The sequence below is a fragment of the Coturnix japonica genome, chromosome 19, assembly GCF_054131305.1.
Source record: "Coturnix japonica strain WE chromosome 19, WE-NBRP24, whole genome shotgun sequence".
Lineage (NCBI taxonomy): Eukaryota > Metazoa > Chordata > Aves > Galliformes > Phasianidae > Coturnix > Coturnix japonica.
The window spans coordinates 7,940,295-7,962,037 of record NC_140681.1 but is presented as its reverse complement, the minus strand read 5'-3'; the positions used below and the strand labels follow the sequence as shown (position 1 = coordinate 7,962,037).

Genomic DNA, 21,743 nt, shown 5'->3' with positions numbered 1-21,743 from the left:
AAGGTTCAGATTTTTTGTGGATCAGCTTACCTTGTCTTCCTGTATTCAAATACCAGTTATGAAAATGAAAGATATATTAAAAGTAAATTAACAACACAGAAGAACTTTCCTTTTTTTTAACAGACTAGATACAGTCAATACAAAAAGCATCTTTTCAGTGACACAGACACAGAATACAGAGGTGATGACAGCAAGACAGACATCAGCTGGCTACAAAAATCCAAAGCGCCATCTAAGCCACAGATAGTTGATTACAGTAGAAATAAAAACATAGGGAAATCAAAAAGAAAAGGCAAAAGTAAGAATCCTTCTTAATATTTCTTAAATATGCTGCAATAAAATTTGACCATTAGAGTACAGTTTGCGCTGGCTTTTATTTTCACGTATAGTAGGTTTTCATTGTCCTGTTTCCAAGCATAAGGACTTTTTGAATTTGATCTAACCATTTAGGAAGGGTAATTTCCAGGAAGTCTGTGTTTTAAAATGTAAAATTTTGGGGAACAGCACTCAAGGAGGTTGTTTTCAAGAAAAAAAATAGCTATCTTTGTAATTAGTGCACTGAGGATAGTTTGCTGAGCCACCTTTGTAGTGATAAAACTGCATAAAATTGTTTCAATGATTTAACAGCTAAAATCCTCAAAATGTCAATAATGCTGATTTTCTCTTTTTGTGTATTGTAGCATCAGATAAATTCTCTGAACCTCCTTGCCAGATTGATACACCAAAAGGCAAAACAGCAAAAAAGAAAAAGGTAAATGTAAGTTTGCATCCTGACTCGAAATACATATTCACTCCAGAAACTGCTTGTTACATTATTTTCTATAAACACGTGCACTTTCTGCACGCTTACTGCAAGGTCACTTTCTAAATAAATTTAGTTGCTTTCAGGTGCTATAGTTTTTTTAGGTAGTATTTAGGAAGTAAGTCAGGCATAATACAAGCTGTAAGTTAGAATTATTGCACATCAGTACTTTTCTAAGTTTTTTTTACTTAACTATTGATTGTATCTATTTACTGCATAATAATAATCTACTCCACTGAGTACGTCATTAGCTTTTTGATGAGGGCTTTCATGTGGCTAATATGCTTAATTGCATTTCAGTGGCTCTTAGATTATAGATTCTTTAATTGAATATAGGCAATGTACTGAAACTGAAAAGAAAAATGCTTCATATTAATAAAGAGTAATCATTGGAAGTTGTTATGAGCCTATTAAAACTTTGAGTATAATAAATTGAGTGATTTTGAGTGTGTTACTGTAAGTTCTTTGTAGATATTTGTAAACCACAGCTTTGGAAGAAATAAACATAAACAAATGTTACCCTGCCCCCTTTAAACCACTTTTTGATCTCTTAGACAGTACTATAATTATTTAAATCTCCTTAATGGTAGTAGCTTAAGGCTGTTTATGTGCATTCAGTTTAAACTGTGAACATGAAAATACTGCTGTTTGTATGTACCAGTGGTGATGTCTAGTCTACGTAAATGAAAACAGAAGAGACCTTTGAGTATTTAAGTAATGAGCATTGAATAGGTGTACTAACTGTCCTTTTTATAGCAGCAAGGTTCCTCAAAACTTCTTGTTAAAGTTGTTATGAAATAACGGATTTCAAGTAATTAAAGTAACCTACCTCCTGTTTACTCTTCCATATTTATTATTTTGATATGAATTAAAGATGTTCTTATTCTTCCAAAGCTAACTGAATGTAAAAAACAAAGTTCGGTAATTGATGGAATGAAGAAAGAAACCACCAGACCAAAACGACCTCGAAGAGCAGCGCAACCAAAAAATTACAAAGAACCTTCCAGTTCAGAGTCAGAAAATGAATATTCAGCATGTGCCTATAAGGGAGAGAAATCAAAAGTACAGGTATACAATTACACTGTTAAGAATAGAAACTTGGCTACTGAATTATGCTAATTCAATGCATATTGACATTAGAACACCTGATACCCCTCCTGATTATATGCCTTTTCGATCTTCTGTTTGTTCAACTGTGCATAAAAATAATTCCCTCTTTACCGATGTGTATATTTACAAGTAATGCTTATGTTGACTCCTTATTTTAATAGAAATGTGTGAATGAGAAAAACAAAAATGATAGTCATGAGAAGGATCTCCAGAACCTGGTGGAGCCCAAGACAGTAGCAAGCTGTGTAAATAAAGCACTTATTAAATCAAAGAGCTCTACAGAAGAAAAGGAAATTGAAATGTCTTCACCTGAGAGTCCTGCATCTCTAGAGAGAATGAGATGTATGCATTTTGATTTTAATTTGTAGAAATACCATAGCATATGTTGATAGTTAAAAGGAAGATTAACACAATACTGCAATTTTACATCTATTTCATGGCTTCAAAATGAGATTTAAATCAATATGTATACTACTTATTTTAAGAAAATGTGTTTATGTCATTATAGATTTTTCAGTTGTTTGATATCAACATTTTATAGTTGTGTAAGTGAAAGTAGGCTGTTAGAATTAATCTTCTAAACTCCCAAAATAATGTGAAGGATGCAAAAATACAGAGCAGCAAGAATTATACCAATAAGTGGAGTAAAACTTCACCCACCTGAGACTGATAAACACCTACATTAAGTACAGTTAGCAGTATGGAGTTGTAGCATCTTGGGTTTGTTTTGTTTTCTTTTCTTTCATTCACGCTGAAAGTTAAGAAATTGTGCTCTAGGTGCTGAGAGAGTATCAGAGGAATTTGTTACTCAAGACCGTACTTCTAGCGAGAGGTCACCTGGTCTTCAGAAGTTAACACCAGAAATTGAGGAAACATTAAACTTTGAGAAAGATATCTCGCCCAGTAATCTCTGTCTACAGAAGAAGAATACACCAAATATGTATCTAAACCGTTCTCCTGAAATGACTGTTAAAAAGTTAACATTTGCAAATAAAAGTTTCTCACCAGTTCTCACTGCTTCAAATTTGGTAAGAATATTACAGATACTCTATAGTTATTTTAACTGAAGTTATTCCATTCAGCTGCTATATGTCTTAATGCTTTTTTAGATCTCATTTCAATAATGTTTTTTTATTTGTTCATGTGTAGCTCAACTTAACTTCGTTAACCCCACATAAAACATACTCTGGAAAAAACACAGAGGGATCTGTATCTCAAATATGTGATGCTGATGAAAACTTAAGTTTTAGACGTGGCTTTTCAGACAAAATTTCTATTGAAGGAAAACAACAAGACGTTACTAAACCTGTCAAAAAAAATAAAGGAGAGGTATGTTACTTGATTCAGTGCTCCTTAGAAACAAACTGCTGCTTTTCATCTGTTTTATATACTTTACATTTTCCTAAGATCTCATCAAATGTATTTTCCTTACTTAGTGTTAAGGACTAGATACAATGTTTACTTGTGACTTCCTTGAAAAATACTCATCCCACAACAGTACTACTAATTAATTTTTAAATATTTGAAATACCATAAGGAGATGTTTATCATATGGATACAAGGAAAGAATTGTAATGAAAAGGAAAGAATGTTTGTGTACTATTGTAAGTAGCCATTAGTTCTTATTGCTTATTTGTCTTTTCCCATGATTGTTTATTTATTTTAGGAATTATCTTCAGCATCTGTGTCAGTATCTTTGTCCAGTGCAAGTGAAGTACAGTCTTGGAGTCAAGAACCTTATGGCCCTGCACATGAGTCAGGTACAAACAAAAGACTTTGACTATCTGTAACTGTATTGGTTAAGAAAAGCATTTATTCACCACAGAAGATTCAGAGTTGTGCCGTGTTTCTCTTTATGTCTTTTCAATATAATTCAATTTTTTTTTCATATTTTCTCTGCTTTAAGTACCCTCCAAAAACTGAAACTTGGGCTCCAAAATGTTAACAGTTACTGTAAAGAGAACTTGTTATCTTCAAAAAGTAGCAGATCAGGAAGCATTCTCACTGATTCTGGAGGTGATAAAATTATCAGGAATATAGGATTGATATTGAATCTCTTTAATATGAGAGAAATCTTTCAAGGGTCAAATAGAATTCTGTACTCCAATGACATTCTGTTTGTGTACATCAAGTGGTCATTAACATCGAACCATATGATGATGGTCATCATCATAGAACACGCCTTCTATAAATCAGTGTTCTTTTTTAATTTAATGGTTCCTAATGCCAAGATGCGTGCTTCTTTTCATCTTCTGATCTCATTGTTCCAAATAATTCTAAAATGCAACATTTTTTCACATTTATTAAAGGGCCGAGTTCACATGTGTTTCTCAAGCGAAAGTATCAGCGTGATACAGAAAGCCATTCTGATGAAGCAGAAACAAGCAAAGAGGAGGAAAAGAGAAGAAGCAGAAGAACAACGTTACAGCCTAGAAAGTTATTTAAAACAGATGAAGCTGTTACTTACAGAGGTTAATTATGAAGTAAAAGTTGATTATAGTTATGGAGAAGTTTGAGAGTAGTGTAACTTAGTTTCAATCCAAAAAGGTAATATCCATAAAAGCATATTGTTTCCAAAAAATATGCAAAATATTTTAAATCTATCTCATTTTTAATAGATATCAATAGATATATGGAAATATCTATTGATATTTATCTATATTCATATCAATAGAAATTGATATGAAAATAGATCTGGTTCAGCCGTCTACATGGTAGAATTAATCTGTTTTTAACAACAGCCCTGTTGTAACTACATATATAGAATACTTCACTCTGAAGTACGATGTAGGTATGAATTATGATGTTTTTTCATCACTACAGAGTATGAAAACTTGTCTGCTGTATCTGTAAGTGATCCAGCTGCTTTGGATGTGGACATCTGGGAACCTGGTTGTTCAACTATTGATATATGTCAGAAACTCCAAAAAGAATACACTAAGAAAATTGAGGCAAGACATTTTACATGCAGTGTTTGTTGTGCATGTGGTTAAACCTTCTTATGCAAAGTAGTTTTGTCTTATATTACAGAATTGGCTTAAAAAATGAAATAAAAACTCTGAGCACTGTAGAGCTTTTAGAAATGACAGAATTAGAATTGCTTTTTAAGCTTTTTTCAGTTACATTTGTGCACTTAACATTCAAATGATTTTCTTCACCAGATCTGCTCTAAATTTTATCCTGTGCATGATTTCATACAATCCTATGCATTTAATGTAATGAGCATTCTGCATTTTGATTTTTTTTTCTTTTCAAATTATCAGCCCTATGAATGTGATTTATTTGCTAAAGGGAAAACACAAACCAAAATGCTGCATTTGTTCACTTAAGACATCTGCAAGAATGCAACCTTTACTCCATGTGTACTTTCTTCAGGATATCTGTTTTTCAAGTAGTGTATTTCTAATTTTATCTAAAAAAACACCCTTTCCTAAAAGGATAGCAAGATTAAAAAAAAAAGGGGTGGGGGGGGGATTGGGGAAGGGGGGGAGAAAAAATCCTCTTATTGTATTTGGTATTATTGCTTTTTTCTTCAAGTGAAAATAATCTGAAAGTAATGTTAAAATATCTTTCCAGAGCCGCTCACGGAAAATGGAGCATTTTGCAAAGCAATCATTAAGAACTGCCAACCAGCATCTGGTAACGATGAATCAACAGCTTCTTGAATGCAGGTCTGTAAAGAAATAATTATCTTAAAACAACTAAAATGTACTTAATGTCTTCTACATGTAACCCTTTCTCTATTTGATTTTTTTAATAGGATCGAGCAGCTGGACAGATTTCATTTTGTTATTCTTCAGGAAATTGAGAGTTTTGAGAAAGATTCTCAGTCCCTGAAAAACACGGAAAAAGAATTACTGGTTTGTTTTTTAATTACTTTATCACGGAGAAAAACTGGTTCCTGTGAAGTCTATGGATTACTCATAGGATCTTTCACTTTGCATCATTAATTCTGATTTTTAAAAACCCTTTTTTTCTTTCTCACATATGAGTCAGGTTTCAAATAATGAATTTGCAGTGTTAGGATTTGATTATACTATGCTGTTAGAATTTCTGTCACTATTAGGTTTTCTTCCTAGGACAAACTATTCATACTACTTCTAATGGGTTGTTATGTCATTTCATGAGCCTTATTTCAACTGGCCTGCATTTCAGACTGTGTGTTCTGAGACAAGTCAGTTGCCTGCTACATGCTGTAGTGTAAAATCAATACATAAGTATTCATGCTAAAACAAAATCCGTTTCCTCTGAGGCCTTTCTCTTTTTTAATTACGCTTAGATTTTATCAAAAGTCTGTTTAAAATGTTCTGGATGTACTTTTTCATTTATTTGAAACTTAGAATAAATTTGCTGGTGGAAAGTTTTCTGGTGAAATTGGCTCCATGAAAGCAGATTTCCTGAAGTGTCCTATCCTGCCAACCAAACCTTCATGTTTGTTTGTTTTAAAGTCTCTAAGGTGACTGTTTACCTACTTCCCATTCTGCACTGAGCCTATAATTGTAGGGTTATAGTATTCAAATTAGATTGCAGTCAGTTCTAGTTTAGAAAATACTATCATCTACTACTATTTTTATTTCCAGACTGTTTGGAAAAAACATAAGCATACTTTAAGTACGTTCATGAAAAATGAGCAACAAAGGTTAGTAGGCTTTATTTATGTTTTGAAATTTGTTTTATGATGTAAATTCAAGCTGAAAATTAGGCTACCTTGTATTTTTTTTAAATGCAATTGCTCTCTTCCATAATATAAGGATAATAGATCAGATGAGAAAAAGGAATTAAAATGTTATTATTCTCCATTAGGAATAATGATGATAATATCTGTTTGCGCATTTAAGTACCTTTAGACTACAAATAATGAGATGTACTCATGATATTTGTGAAATGGTCACGCTTAGCAAGGCTATTTTAATTGCTTTTTACTTCTTTAGGCTGCATATCCTTAAAACAGCCTTTGAAAAGAACATCCACCATAGTGTTGACTATGAAGAAAATATTTTTACTTCAGAGGTAGTATATGCTTTCAGTTCTTTTTCTGGTTTTAATCATTTTTATTTCTTCCATTTTGCTAACAGTTACCATCATTCATTTTTTTTCCCTAAAGAACTCCCTTACTCCTAGCAGTAAGGCCACATAGGTATTTTTATAGCCTTTCCACTGTCAAGTACTTGTAACAATATTTTGTGCTTAAGGACTAGATTTCACCCATTAGGAGGTATCTACAATTATCTGTAGAATCACTGCAAGATGAATCCTATATTCTGTGAGTTTGTTCAGCATGGTTACTCATCCAAGAAAGACCAACTTAGATGCAAACAGTCTCTCTCCTTATGCAAGTAGATGTGTGCACATCCTTCTGTTTTACAGTTTGAAGCCATTTAGGGATGTAATTGTCATATTAAAAATGTGTTATCAATTGCAAGCAGAGACAATGCATTCAGTATAAGTACCTTTTTATAGGTGCATCTGATGAAAGAAGACATGAAAGGACTCCAAGAGAAATTCCTTAAAGAAATGGTAAATGAAGTTGTCTTGTATTCCTTTATATATTTACTTATGATAATGTAAGTATACTTGTTTGAACATTAGATTTTACAGCTTCTAGAAATTTAGTGTCCTATCAGGGAAAAAAAAAAAAAAAAAAAAAAAAGCTAGAATCTAAGGATCACTGGTATTAAATATTTTAAGCCTTTTATATGAGTGATAAAAGTAGCCAGTTTTGTTATTCTATTTGATATGAGTCTTAGTATTTTGAATGTTAACATGAAAAAGTATCATACTTCAGATACTTTATAAGCAGGATGCTATACACAGGAATTACAATATGGGGGAAAAAAAGAAAAAAAAGGATTTATTTAAAATATGTGATAACTGCAATGTTTTCTGTACAGCAAGAAGAGGAACTGATTAATGTTCGCAGAGGATTGCAGACATTATTTCTAGCAGAAGGTGGAAAATTCTGAAGTACTTCCATATACATTCCTGAAACTCGAGCTCAATATAAACACTCACTTTTTATACAAAATTGGTTTTTTGTTGTTTTCTTTTTTTGTTGTTGTTTTTGTTTGTTTGTTTGTTTTACTTAAAGAAACTACTGTAACGTAAGCATATTTTCATTAATTAAATGTAAGTCTTATAACAAAGACTTCTCCATAAGACTTCTATTACTAGAATAATTTGGGATTTTACTGAATCTACTAAAATACAATACATATATATTTTTTCTATTTTTAGCTAAGTCTGTCTTTGAGGAAGTCTTTATTAACATTTTTCTTAGGTAATTTAACTGAGCTTTTAGAGAAATCACTTCAAATTGATTTCACTTCAAATCTATCTCTTGAGTTGTTGTGTACAGAATACCACTTTTCATCTTATTTCTGATTCAGAATACAGTAAGAAATTATTTAAGGATCCAGTCTCATGTGCCAATCTCAATCCTATCCATCTGTGGCATTATACTTCAGTAAGAGTTTCTAACAGAAAATGACTGTAAAATTTTATGGTTGAACTATATTGCAAATATTTATATTAAATATTTCAAGAAAAATGTAGTGTGTGTCTTGTTTTTACAAAATGAGTTCATCACCATTTTGCCTTAAAGTGGCAATTCATTTTGCATTTCAGTCTGTATTCTGCCAGGAAAGAACTGAAATAGATGGAATGAATAGAGTTAATTATTCTCTGTGTAACTAACTCTGTGCACTTTTCTAATGTTTGACCCTCTAATTTTTGCGGTTTTTTAAGCCTGCAATCATTGTCATCCCCACTAGATGGACCTCGTGAGATGCAGAATTTATTCTGATCCAATCTGTGTTTTAAATATTTTCCTTAACTGTACAAGGTTTTAAAAAGTACAATTTACAGACCAAGTTTTTTTTTTGTTTTTTTTTTTTTACACTGCACACATATTGGGGGGAAAAAAAAAAAAAAAAAGGTATTTTAGTAATAATTTCTATTGAAATATAAGTATGAAATTGTACTGTCCATACTCCAGTCTTTACTGAACCCCAGTAACCCCAGTAAGATGCAATTATTCAGGATTCTTTCTTTTTTTCTTTGGGTAAAGATCAGCTTAGGGAAAATGGCCTCCCTGGGCTAAGCATGCCTTCAGTGAAGAGTATCTTAAGTTCTAACAGAAGCAAGCACGTTAAAAATGCATGCAGTCTCCAACCAACTTGCTAGATTTGCCCATCAGTAAACTGATGGCAGTTAGCTGACAGTGATCATGTGTGGCTCTGTAGTCACGATTTTACGTCTTACCAGAGCAAAGCAGAAAGATTAGGATGCTTGTGATGGAGGGACAGCTGAATATGTGGAGAAAAACCTTAAGCATGTTGCTGCATAACTACCAGATAGCTACATGGCAGTAGTAATACAGCTCGTAGGGGCTGTTTGGAATTAAAACAAAAACCTAAGATACTTTAAAAATACTTACTGCATTTTTTTAGACGTCCTTTTAATGTATGTTACGCATTTTTGTTGTCAGTGAAGGTCTGCACTGGGGCTAAACAGGCATGTTACTTTCATGGATTATTATTTAAGTTTGTAGTTAACAGTTCCTAAGCTAAACAATGTGGTCCTGCTTATGAAATATTTCTTGCCTTTCTTCTTACCCTTTTTTGGTATATTTCACCTGGAATATAACTTTCAATAAATATTGTATTGATAAAGAACTGTTGATACATACAATCAACAGTATGTTAAAAGGCCAGTTACATATTTCTGTGAAAAGCCAAGTTATAAAACTGTAATTAATAGGGAAAAAAAAATCTTTGGATCAAGTAGTTGGGTGATTCAAGTCTTTGATAAGTAAATTGAACATTAAAAATGTACCAAACTACAGCTAGCTACAGAGCAAGCTGAATTATCCACATCAATTTGGTTGGTCCAGGGTGTGACATCTCCCATGATTCATCAGTTTCTTCTAGTGCTGCATATTTTGTGTTACACAGTACATTCTTACCTTCAGTTCATAAATGTTAGGTTACCTGAAGTGCAGTACTATTTATATTCTTGCATTCCCACGCTGAGCAGCTGAAGAGAACTGAACATCCATCCGCTGTTTGCACTGTTTCTGTTCACTAGCTGACAGCAATTTAGTAGTAATCTGTGCAAACAATTTTACCTACCTTTACATTCTTGTTTTCATGCTTCATGGAGATCATCTCAGCAAAGCTGTAGCATAGCATCCTCTTCAGATTCCTGACATTGGGTCACTTCCTGAAAGGACAGCGTTTGAAACACCTGCAGGGAAATTTCTGTCTTGGGAGTCTGCATCGTTTTGTTGCTGTCTCATAAGGCATCCTTTCCAGGTATCTGTATTTTTTTTCTTTATTTCTTTTGTTCATTTCTTTCCTCTTAGTAGTTTCTTGAGAAGAATCCTCGCATGTTTTAGATGTCAAGCATTATTAGAAATGTCTAGCTTTTATATTTTTTTAAACCAATTCTATTTGCTTATTGTCATTTAGTAACTTCTTTCCCTTTACAATCAAGAAATCATTAAACTACATACATACATTTTTACTTTTAAAAGAATTAAAAGAATTTGTTTCTTAAGCATGAAAGTACATTTTTATATCGATTGTTTATCTATGTTTGTGCGAATTAGTAATGTCTAAAGATATTAACTGAACTTATCTGCCATTCTTTAAAGGTCTGAAAGTACTGTGTAATGACAATATGGTATGCAATAGGCCTGGTGCAAAATGCTGGTGCTACATAAGACGGAGGTCTTTATCTAAAATGATCTTTTTGAAGATTCTGTGTTGATAAAGAAGGGATACAATCTTAGTGCATAATAACTGAAATCCCTTCCCAACTGCCCCTGAAAAGAAAACATCTTCAGGAAGCATATTCATTTCCTGCAATAAGTAGTCATTTAATTAAGGAACAAAAGTAACAGGAGTCAAAAATGCTTGCAGCAGTGTTTGTTAAGACATTATATAAAAAAAGAATGAAATTATAATACATTAAATTAGTTTTTAGAACATGAACATAAGCGTTTTACAAACTAATTGTGGTAAGTTCAAAATGTCTCGTCAACGTAATACTGAATGACAGTGTGTCATGTCCATTATGTCAGAGGCCTTGGAATGGTAAAGCCTGTACATGCACATCTCCTTTTCCATGATAGACTGCAAAACAGTTTAAAACAAGAGGTAAAGGAGAGTTGTAGGTTCTTTCAAGTACTTTTACTTCAGTCTTTTTCAGCAGCTAATCCCGTTCAACAGGCCATTGCTCTTCTGGCTTCAAAGTGAAGATCATCTCTGGTGTTTAACTCTTCTTTTAAGTGCTGCAGAGTTTTCATCCGCAGTCCTCTTTTCACATAAACATCAAGGTGTCCAGGACTGAACATAAGGGAAAGATGATTCCCTGACGTGTGTTCAGCAGCAATATCAAAAAGTAAGGGCAGAATTCTTCTCAGAAGAAAATTTCTATGGCCTGTGAAATCTAAGACAATTAAGAGACAATTTTAAATTACTTCAACATTTTAAAAATATACAATTTTTAAAAAAAAATCTGGTTTAGATTATTAACTTTCTTAAAATCAGCATTCATTCTTTTTAAAGGTACAAAACACTATTGTAGAATATTTGGCAAGTTTAATTTTCACGGCCATATTTCCTCATGTATGCCATGACTGTAGAGCAGTTACAGTTCTCAGGGTCCAGCCAAGCCATTTTGCAGTTATTGGGGAGTGCAAATGGAAAATCTATGTGGAGCTTGTTGGTTTATTTTTTCCTTTGGGAGTTAGGCCACAGTTTTCATTGTCAGTAACATTCTTTACTGCACCATGATCTTACTATTTATTCTTAATATTTATTTTAAGAAAATGCATCCATTTTCTTTCAAAACACAGCTTCCTATGCACATTCAGCATGTAAGACCGAAATCTACAGATTCGTGACTCAAAGAGACTTTATTAGCAAGCAATGGCAATAAATTGCAGGAAGACTGACCTTGTCAAATGTTTACTTGATGCATGTACCTCCATTTCATTACTTTTGTATTCATTTAGCTCTTTCCGAATTGCTGCCTAGGAATTGAAAATAGAAGAGAGTTAGCAAATAATTTTGTACTAATAAGTATTGTAAAATACCAGGCTCACAAAGCAGAACATGAGTTTCATTAAGTAGAAATTATAGGTGTTGGGTACAGCAAAGCATACTATGCCAGTAGAGATGCTGAATATTTAGGTTATACAGATTGCTGATGATTTGATGGATTGCTAGAGAAGAGCTAACATAGGAAAAGATCAAATATTGTTCCTTTTCTGTGTAAGTCTTCTAAAGCCAATTATTACATTTCTTACTTGGGAAATAATGGAAACAAGAACAAAGAATTTGATTTCTGCATCTCAGACCAAAGCAGTAAGTAATCCAACCGTGTATTTGCCATCTTATCCAGTAATTATCCCAGCATCTGCACTTGTTCTATTTGCTGCATCCCTGAAACTTCACAACTCCTTATTCAGCAACGGTTCTAGCTGGAATCATGCTGTACTCTTCTGGCTGTACCTCAGGTACTTAAATGTGAAGATTACATTCACATATAAATTAGTTACGTGGCAGGTATATGATGGAACAGAAACAATTGCTTGTTTATGCTCGTGTAAATGTAAGATCAACCAACTCTGTGAGTGCTCACAGGAAACTGGAGAGGAAATACTGCATGTTTCAGAACAGGTTGAAGGGCATTTCCATGCCTAAGAAAAATGCTTCCAGTTTGAGGATGTTTTGTGCTCACTGGAAATGGATTTGAGTTGCAGCCTAAAGCATCAAGAAAGACTGTATCCATATTTCCCTTCCTCCCTGCATCAATGGATAAGCTGACCTCTATTGTACTAAATAAGCATTTTACAAATAGCATTTTTAATGACAGTATACATTGGTCAGTGTGTTTACAGCATACCAAGTAACCATCACATTTAGAGAGGTTTAATGTACTTGCAGAATCCAATGTAACTCTTTACACAAGTCAAGTAGAAAGTGATAATATTTTATGTCAGTACCTTATCGGCTGCTGATAGTCTTGTCCATGGTTTATCCGCTCGTCTGTCATAGTCCTGTGCTTTTGCCACTTCTACATAATCACTGAATCGAATCAGGATCTTTCTGTCTCTTAGTTCATCTACTGTAGGTCTCTGGTTAAGCTGCATTAAATAGTTTTACAAAACAGAGCCAATATTAATAACCAACATTTGAAGAAACCTCGCAACATATTCTGCTTGCCATCTTAGTTTAGTGTGCAGTCTGAATAGAAACACCTTGGAAATTCCATGGAACCATTAAGTCCTTTAGAGTACTGTTACGAGAGTCGTAACTGTTTGAATTGAGGTGTGGGCTACAGCACAGTGGCTTTATAATGGAGAAAAGATAGCTGGGACATGGTAGGTATTTGTTTTACTAGATACCACTATCTCAGGCACTGCAGAGGAGGAAGTATAATGTAATAGTGACCTAGGTGACTGTTCAGTATTTCACCAGCTTACTAAAAGCTAATGGAAGGTATTGCAAGATTTTACCTTTCTTGTCAGTCTTTGTTTGATTTCCCTTCTTTCTTCCTGTTCCGTTTGATCGTTTCGTTCTACAGAGAATATAAAAAGAAAAAGGATGATTTTCATCATGAGGAATAACAGTAGTTTCCAAGGCAATGAGAATCGAATCACATAAAAATTAGTAGCTGGCTCTTTGCTGTCTGTTTTCTTAGTTCTGTACACCTCTGTTTCTCTACTAGAAGGTACAGTCACCCCTGTGTGAGGACAAGGTACTGGTATCAATGACAGCTTTTCCTGAGCTCTGAGCTCCAGTTCTGAGTTTTAATAAGCCAACAGCAGCCAACTCAAATTGTATGAACTTTAGAAATAAAATCAAAGCATTCCATAGTTATCTTTTTTTTTTTTTTTTTTTTTGTATTCTCCATTTTATGTTGCCGAAAAGACTTATTGCAGGAGCTTTAGGGAAAGTAACATTCTGTCCTGGATCACCTTAATTCTCAGGCTACATCTGTAGATGGACACACTGCCACAGCAGTTATCTTTGACTTGCATGCTTTTTATCTGTGCCACTGATATTTGAACCTCTTTATCCTTACAAGTTTTCTTTTGTAGCATTCCATTCTAACCTAAGCCAGCCAGCTTTTGTGTGTGCCTATTAGCATTCAAGCCGTGATAACTCCTACACACTGAGTCTAAAAATAGAGCGGAGTGCTGTAACACTGTGAAATATATCCTTTGCCTTGGGATACGAGGTAATGGCGTTTCTATTTCTAGTACTATCTGTTACTAAATTGAGGCATGAGCCTGTGACCTGAACAAAGCTTCTAGTGAAAAATGTTTAACCACTCTGGGATTCTCTAGTTTTTTATATAATAATTCCAGTATTAAAAATCATGTGTGAGCTTTAGCATGCTTTAAAAAAGACATTTGAATATACAAAACATTACATAGTGACCCATATGTGATACATTCAGACATGCTCAGCGCTTATTCCCAGCTCCAAGAAAATGCCAAATGTGAAAATGTGAGAAACAATGTATTTGGAAAATATAAAGCAGGATTAGATAGGAACTGCTAGCAAAGGCAATACAGAATTCAAGCACTATCACAGAGACAAACCAGAGAGGTTTTCCCTATCAGCATCACTCTGCCTACACATAGCTACACTCATTAGGGAGGGCTGGCTTTATAAATCTCAGTAGAGAGATGCTCCCAGTTGTGAAGTGATGTGTAGTACTGCCATTCATTTTTTCTGCTCTGTGAGTTAGTTGGGGAATTCTTAGCTGTGTATAACACTGAAACAATTCCTCGTGTTAAGAATGAGCTGGGGATTCTGGAGTGGGATTTAAGAGATGCTGCGTTCTTGAATGTCAGGGTCAGCTTTCTGTTGAGTACAAGAACACGTGTGAACACCTGGGTCTTGATTTTAGTTGTGATGGTAAACCAGCAATGTTTCTATCATTAAAGCAAAGGATGCAGAAGTTCAGTAGAATTGCAAGAAAGCGTTGGCTTTATGTTTTCCTTAGAGGGCGTGTTATTAACATCAGAGATGTTAGGAAACTTATGAGTCAACTAACAAACCCTTAAAAGCTGCAGGATGCTGTAGTGATTTCACTGAAGAGTATTTATGTTGCTACATCTTTGTAAGTCAGACCCAGTGCAGGTGCTTAAAAACCATAACAACAGTTTCACTATTCACACTAATAGAAGGAAAGTTTACAAATTTCCACACTCAACTCACAATGGAGCCTAGAGTTGTTGCATCTCTCCAGCTTTTAAGATTACTGCTGTCACAGCTTAGTGATGACTTCAGCTCTTGGCAGATACTTAACTCAATGGGACAGGTAACTGGGATAGAAGTGACTGTGTTCTCAGACAAGTATATACAAATCCTGAGCAACTGAACTGAAGTCAATGGATTTGCTTCATGTCAGGAGCTCCTTTAAATGAGATACAAATCTAGACCAGTATGTTTAGCCAGCATTCAGGAAATATCTTTAATTCTGCTTTATCTTCTTTCTGCTTTATCTCTCTCTAAGCTCATTATATGAATGTATTCAAACTTTTATTATTAAAGCTTGTCAGTTTAACCCAGATTAAGGATGTAACCAGCATTCTTCAAAATGCAAACATAAAGGAACAGATTTTTTTTGGTAAAGATAAGCCTTGCCTTAGGGAACTAAACAAAAACAGGTCTCGGGAGATCTGAGGCACTGACTAAGGAGAATCTGGTTCTACGTTTCAGAATCCTGTGTTAATGTTTTTGTTCTTATCTCTTTTGTAGCTGACAGTTAAATTTAGGCCAAGTTGATCCATTCACACTTTCAAAGAATGCACCCTGTTTCTCATTTAGGTACACACATTTCTCAGATGAGTCCAATTTAAGCATGCACAGCATATGCTTTGGAAGAGTACTGAACAGTTGACTGTGGAATCCCTTTGTGTTAGAAGTGAAATGAAATCCACAGTAACTTCTATAGCAACTGCATAAGTTTTTTCTTTAAACCAGGAAAGTTCTGAGACATTACATTTTAGGTAACAAAATATGAGCAACTTTTTTTTCTAAAGAATTGCAATCACGTTGATAATTAAATACGAATTAAATACCAAAGGCAACATTGTTTCTATGACATATGCCATATAGACACATTATATGTGGCCATATATAGATGTTTTATTCATGTTTAATGAGAAGGAAACCATTGTCACACCATTCCATCATTCTGCTATTGTGGCGTTGTGCTCTTTATTTGTTTTTTACTTTCAACACTAACTAAACCACAACAATAAGAGAAGCAATGTTCTTTTCATTCCAGCAGGTAGCTTCTCTCATTCTCCTATCTCAGATCCCACAGCAGAGAGAATTTCAGAGCTCCCTCTTCTTCTAGCTTAGAGGATTCCCAATGCATCTATCACCTGTTTGATCCCTTGGCCATAACACCAATCTTTAGGAAAAGAGTTTCCAGTTTCTGCCCTGTGTTTATTTGAAAGCTGTTGAGCAATATTCCTCTGTAGCAGTATTTATAATAGGCCTGGAATTCTCCTTCTAATAACTGTTAATATCGCAGGATGATAGTTCTCTGACTTGCCATTGGAAATGTCCTCGCACCTTTGCAAGGATGTTTTGTCCGTTCCCCTTTAGCCAAGACAGTCAGTGTCTCCAAAAATGGTAGTCTGTGTCATTGCACTGCATGACACCTGGATGCTACTCCCCTCTCAGACACCCATAGCAGTGTATTCATAATATAAATCATTTCAAGGTTGAAATTTAAGCAAGTCTCTCTTTTCTGTACTAAACTGCCCGCCTTTATGAAAGTGTAAATTCTCATCTCTGCAATATTTGAAACCCAGGACATATTAAACATGAAAACTTTTAGGTACAGAAAATAACCCCAATAAATTAATATATCTTTTAAAAGAATATGTTTCACTAATGTAATTGCTGTTTTCTGCAAATATATAAGGTATATTAAGAAGAAAGTACTCACGTTTAAGTATATTTCTTCTTTCTAGCTCCTCAACAGCAGGTCTTTGGCTGAGTCGCCTGCGGAAAAACACCAAAATCACATTTTGTACCATGCTTGTTCTTTGGAAAGTCTGCAGGATTCCAAGTTCTAGTTTGTGTTTTCCTCGTGTGTGTTTTTGGGTAGGAGGAGAACACGAAATCCTTGTCCAGGACTGACGGAGAAAAGCAAAAGAAAATCCCAAACACAAGATTCTGGTAGCAGAATGCCTTCTGGGTTAATTTTTGCCCAATATCAGCAATGCAGGTAGAAGTTCTCCCCTAGTTTGCACTGCTGTTGGTGGAATGCTTCTTCAGAACATGCATCCTTTTCACCACACTTCCCAGTCAGATAGAACCAGTGCCCTCCAATGGTTAAATTCACTCTCGAGAGAGAGGGTTAAGGTGGTTTTCAAAGGAGTTTCACAGTCATCTTCTGTAGCAGTCACTGCTTCTACCTTTGAATCTCTGTAGCAGCGGGCTTCCTTTTCTTCTAGTAACACCAGTGATGCATCCTGACAAATGCAGACTTGCCAGAAATAAAGCTTTCCTGTGGTTTCCCGACTACACATCTAACAGACCAATCCAGCAGCTCTCCTTCTGCCTGCTGAATAAATTCATGTGCAGCTCACCGCCTCATGCTGTCTGAACAGAGTGTCTTGTGCAGTTTCACCTCCCCTTTCTGTAGTGCTGCTTCAGGATTGAGTCTTCAAATCATATGATCAGTGCCGTGGCGATTTTATTCTGCATACTAAATGAGATTTCCCCATGAGACACTGCCAATATCTGCAGAGAATCTCAGGTAATTGAAGCCCTCCCCTAGGCAGACAGATGCACACTGCATTTGCATTTGCTCGTGTTCAACCAATAATCCAGCAAACAGATCAGGAGCAGTTTATGATGCTCCCTGCTCTGTGTTCTGGCAGCATCAGGGATTCTCATTGTCTCCTCTGTGGCAGGTGTTACCAAGCCAGAGACCGAAGTTACAGACAAAGCAATACAGCAGGGACCACACTGCAAACCACGGCTGCAGTAATTATCCCTCAAGTGTGCACAGAAAATACAGGAATGATGATAGAAGTGATGCTATACCAAGATCTGTATTTTACCAAATATACAGAGGAAAAAAAGGGGGTGGGGGAGCAGGGGGGAGGTGGAAACTGTTAAAGTGCAGGTGTCTAATTCTAATTTCTCCTTGTTTCCTGGGTCTGACCAAACATACCTTGGAATTCAGCTCTGTGTTCATATGCTATCAGACCAACAGCGGACAGTATGAATGCTGCTCCTTATCATTTTCTAATTTCCCTGCAATCACTGCAGAGACCCATTCTGTCCTCAGCTCTGGCAACAGAAATGCATCACAACTACAGCAAGCTTACACCAGCAGAAAACTTACATGGTGAGCTGTTGTACTTGCAGACACCTGCAACCTAATGCTCATTCTTCCCACCTCACCTCTGATTTTCCTCTAGGTCTCTGGATTTTCTCTTCAGAGTAATGAGCTGGATATTCCAGCACTGGAATCTGCAATAATCCAAACTGAAACAGAAATGATGCTAAGAAATACTCCACTGAAGGATTTAAAAGTGTATTTTTAATCTGCTACCCATTCACTTCTTCCTCATTTTCCTTAATGTCTCAGAAATTATGCAGCTCTGGCTAGGTTTGTTTGAAGGAGATCAGTGTGCATTTTATACTATAACTCAAGGAAGAGTGACGTACTCACATGCTGGTCACACGGCTGCCTATCAAGCTATTCCCAACTACAGCCCTTCCATGCAAGATCTGCAGATTTTCCCAGAATCTTCCATCAGATTTCTGAGACCCCCTTTAAACTGAGGGCTTAAAACCCTAATGGAGAATGAAGTATGAGGATAGATATTGAAGTGAACTCTCTGTATACTTATACGTATATTGCTATTGTATTTACGTTGATTCATTACTTAAAAACCTCCATCCTTCTTGACTTTGGTAAATATACGGCAGGTGGCCAGAGATAACATTATTTCTGTGCACAACTTTAGCTTTACCCCAAGGAAAGGAAAAGATGCAGATATACATAGAGACAGAAATATACACACAGACTGTACAGCACTGCATTTTTGTCTGAATCGTTCAGAGATCCAAACAGCACTTTCAAACTTTTATCACAACCACAAAACCAGGAATGGACTTTTCTATCCAGGAAGGTGGGAACAGGCTGAAAACACAGCTGAAGTCATGATGTAATAACGAGGCAGCAACACTGCTGACATCTGTTTCCACTGAGGTACAAGGGCTTCTTGCATCCACCTGTTGCATCAGTATTTCTGTTCAGAAGATGCCTCCACCTGCTGTAAACCCCCCTTTCCACCTGCTTTGCCTGCCATAAACACTGCAGCCAGCCCAGACAAAAAACAGGGAAGTGATGAAGGCAGGTCATTTCAAAGCACAGTGCTGATTTGTTTCCTGGGGTTTTAGCAAAGCACCTGCACCTGGGGGTGGGTGGATCCAGGGCTCCTGCCCTCCCCCAGCCTACCTCCCTACCCCTCAGTCCTGGGAGTAGTAGTGGTGCAAAAGTCTGAAGGGAACCTCTGCTGTGGATGTAAGACAGGCACAGATGAAGATGGGTGAGTCCTGTGCTTTCTATTTTTGTCATGTTTTCATGTGAGGAACTTTGACCCTGGTGTTGCTTGGCTCACCTCTGTGAGGTAACTGCAGACTGCTGTGAGCTCTGATGTTGCACACTGCCTCTGTCCCTTCACAGTAGTGTTTTCTTTTCAAGTGAACTGAGCTTAAATATGTATTTTCTGGTACTGAGAAGAGCTTCTGGTTAATAGTGCTATACTCTAGGGGACTCTAAGGTCTGTGAAAGCACACAGGGCTGGAAGCACTGATGTTGCTTCCTTGTGAATGGTGTTTGTATGTGGTTCAGAGTTTGCAGTATACTTGCTTCCTCCATGCAGCGTGCACATGGGAATGCTGTGAGACTCATGGAAGCTCTGTGCTGGCTCCTAGAGGGGCAATAAATCTATGCATGTCTGGCTGTTTCCCTTGACGTACATGTGTGGTGCATAGCTGTGGCAAATAGGCTGTCCGGGGAGATAACGAGCCTGGCCTGCTGGTTTGAGGGGTGGGGAGTCTCACTTGGTAGGTCTGCTGCAGCTCTCCTCTGCAGGAGCCTGATTTGAGGTCCCTCTATGTAACATGTCAGACACTTGCATGTGTACAAATGCTGGACTTGGCTTCCAGGGGAAAGCCACTAATTGCTCATCCCCTCCAGAGTAAGGTCACATGTTCCTGAGCCCAGTGACTCTCACACGTGTTTGTAAATGATGATCAATATTTACTTTGTACGGTCAGATTCTCCTTCATGTTCAGAGAAAGTGACGCCTTAGCACCAGCATTACACAAGGTTGATGATATTGGAGTGTTACAGGTGACTGAATCCTCAGCAGTCTGATGATGTGCATATCACTTGGATCCCAGGGTCTGCTATCAGATGGGCAATGCATCAATATGTCTTACAAGCAGGAGAGTGCCAAGTTCTCTGTCCTCATAGTTAACCTTAGCAATATCTTTTGTCTGTTGTGGGAACTGCAGCTCAGCAAAGCTACAGCGAGCTTTGTCACTGGTGCATTTGCAGGTATGGGTGCAGAACAGCTGGGGAGAAACAAATGGGCAACAGGTACAGCCCAAACATGTGCAAATGGGCCTGTGCTCAGACCCGGTCCACTCTTCCCAGCTCCTCTTGCCAGTTTGTGGAGTCTCAACTGTCCACAGACCCTTATAAGTATTAAGCAGAATGAACTTCAGGAAGCTTGTGTTGTTGGGGTTTCTTATCTGTCCCCAAAAGATGCTTCTTTGTTTACCGATGTATTTCTGCATGGTGTATGTTATATTTATGATTTACTCGTCATAAAACTGAATTTATTTCATCTTTATAGCTGAAGCCAAAACATGCACTTTGGAATCCTTTTCCTGCTTGTCCTTAGTTAGGGCCACATGCATCTGATAATCTCCTACAGAGCTGGGGGAAGGGAGGGCAGGCTCACACGTGTGTTTGCCTGTGGACTCCACACTAACAAGCACACGATCAATCCAGCCACCAGTAAGTGAGCTGTTGCCAGCAGCAATCACATTGATTGCCTCTTGCGGCAGGTAGTTCTGCAGAAAGAGTCGTGAGTTTTTGCAAGGGGTGGTGGGGAGGAGCTCCAGCCCAGCTGGGAAATGGGCACAGGGAGGAGAAATGGGAGTGCCCTGTGCCATCTGCTCGTGAAGCTACCTGTGCCTGCTTCCCATCATGTCTCTTAAATTGGCATCTCTATTATCAGAACATCGTGTTCAACTCAACGAGAAATTTATATTCATCCTTCCCATAAGTGGCTGTGAGAAGGATGTGTGCCAGGGCTTTGAATCACCCACGCACTGAGCAGTGGCAGCGCAGTGCGGCCTGCAGAGTACAATTATGGGTAGTAGTAAATCCTTGGTAGGAGGGACTTTGCCTTTTACAGACTTTCTTCTGCACAAAATTAGAAGGCAGGCAGAGAAACACAAACTTGTTTAACCCCAAGGCAATTTTGGAGCACATACAAAGTGGTAGCTGAGTGTCGTGCCAGCATTTCCTGTAATAGCAGTTGCTATTCTCTGATAGTAGAAGGCTGAAAAACAATATGAACGTGGGGACTTGGTATGGTCAATTCAGCAGGTTGAATGCCAAAGCCTTACTGCATTAAAATTGCCCGATATTTGTGTCTATTTTTTCCCCCAAGCTATTTTTTACATTAAAATAATAATAATAATAAAGAAAATTGCTTTTAGCTACCCAGAGGAAAATGGTGGATATATGTAAT

The 21,743-nt window shown here is 36.6% G+C and overlaps 2 protein-coding genes across 12 annotated transcripts in view; one reads left to right on the top strand and one right to left on the bottom strand.

Moving 5' to 3' along the window:
- Positions 1-11,364, top strand: part of SYCP2 (synaptonemal complex protein 2) — a 30,161-nt gene extending 18,797 nt beyond the window's left edge. Inside the window, exons 32-46 of one of the 8 annotated variants that reach the window (XM_015881642.2) lie at positions 124-298; positions 681-751; positions 1,697-1,870; positions 2,074-2,254; positions 2,690-2,940; positions 3,062-3,241; positions 3,579-3,672; positions 4,222-4,383; positions 4,736-4,863; positions 5,489-5,583; positions 5,673-5,772; positions 6,493-6,551; positions 6,844-6,922; positions 7,373-7,429; positions 7,804-11,364. In XM_015881642.2, the coding sequence (XP_015737128.2) occupies positions 124-298; positions 681-751; positions 1,697-1,870; positions 2,074-2,254; positions 2,690-2,940; positions 3,062-3,241; positions 3,579-3,672; positions 4,222-4,383; positions 4,736-4,863; positions 5,489-5,583; positions 5,673-5,772; positions 6,493-6,551; positions 6,844-6,922; positions 7,373-7,429; positions 7,804-7,875 (1,878 nt within the window). In that variant the 3' untranslated portion in view covers positions 7,876-11,364. Of the gene's footprint in view, positions 1-123; positions 299-680; positions 758-1,696; positions 1,871-2,073; positions 2,255-2,670; positions 2,941-3,061; positions 3,242-3,578; positions 3,673-4,221; positions 4,384-4,735; positions 4,864-5,488; positions 5,584-5,672; positions 5,773-6,492; positions 6,552-6,843; positions 6,923-7,372; positions 7,430-7,803 lie in introns of those variants that run through there. The other 7 variants (XM_085520367.1, XR_014935966.1, XR_014935967.1 and 4 more) reach the window with 7 other exon arrangements.
- The window catches only part of PHACTR3 (phosphatase and actin regulator 3), an 87,139-nt gene continuing 76,161 nt past the window's right edge, over positions 10,766-21,743 (bottom strand). For all 4 annotated transcript variants that reach the window (XM_015881481.3, XM_015881482.3, XM_085520373.1 and 1 more), the window contains exons 9-13: positions 16,898-16,953; positions 13,437-13,498; positions 12,924-13,064; positions 11,872-11,948; positions 10,766-11,362 (exon numbers count right to left, since the gene is read on the bottom strand). In XM_015881481.3, the coding sequence (XP_015736967.2) occupies positions 11,347-11,362; positions 11,872-11,948; positions 12,924-13,064; positions 13,437-13,498; positions 16,898-16,953 (352 nt within the window). In that variant the 3' untranslated portion in view covers positions 10,766-11,346. The remainder of the gene's footprint in view (positions 11,363-11,871; positions 11,949-12,923; positions 13,065-13,436; positions 13,499-16,897; positions 16,954-21,743) is intronic.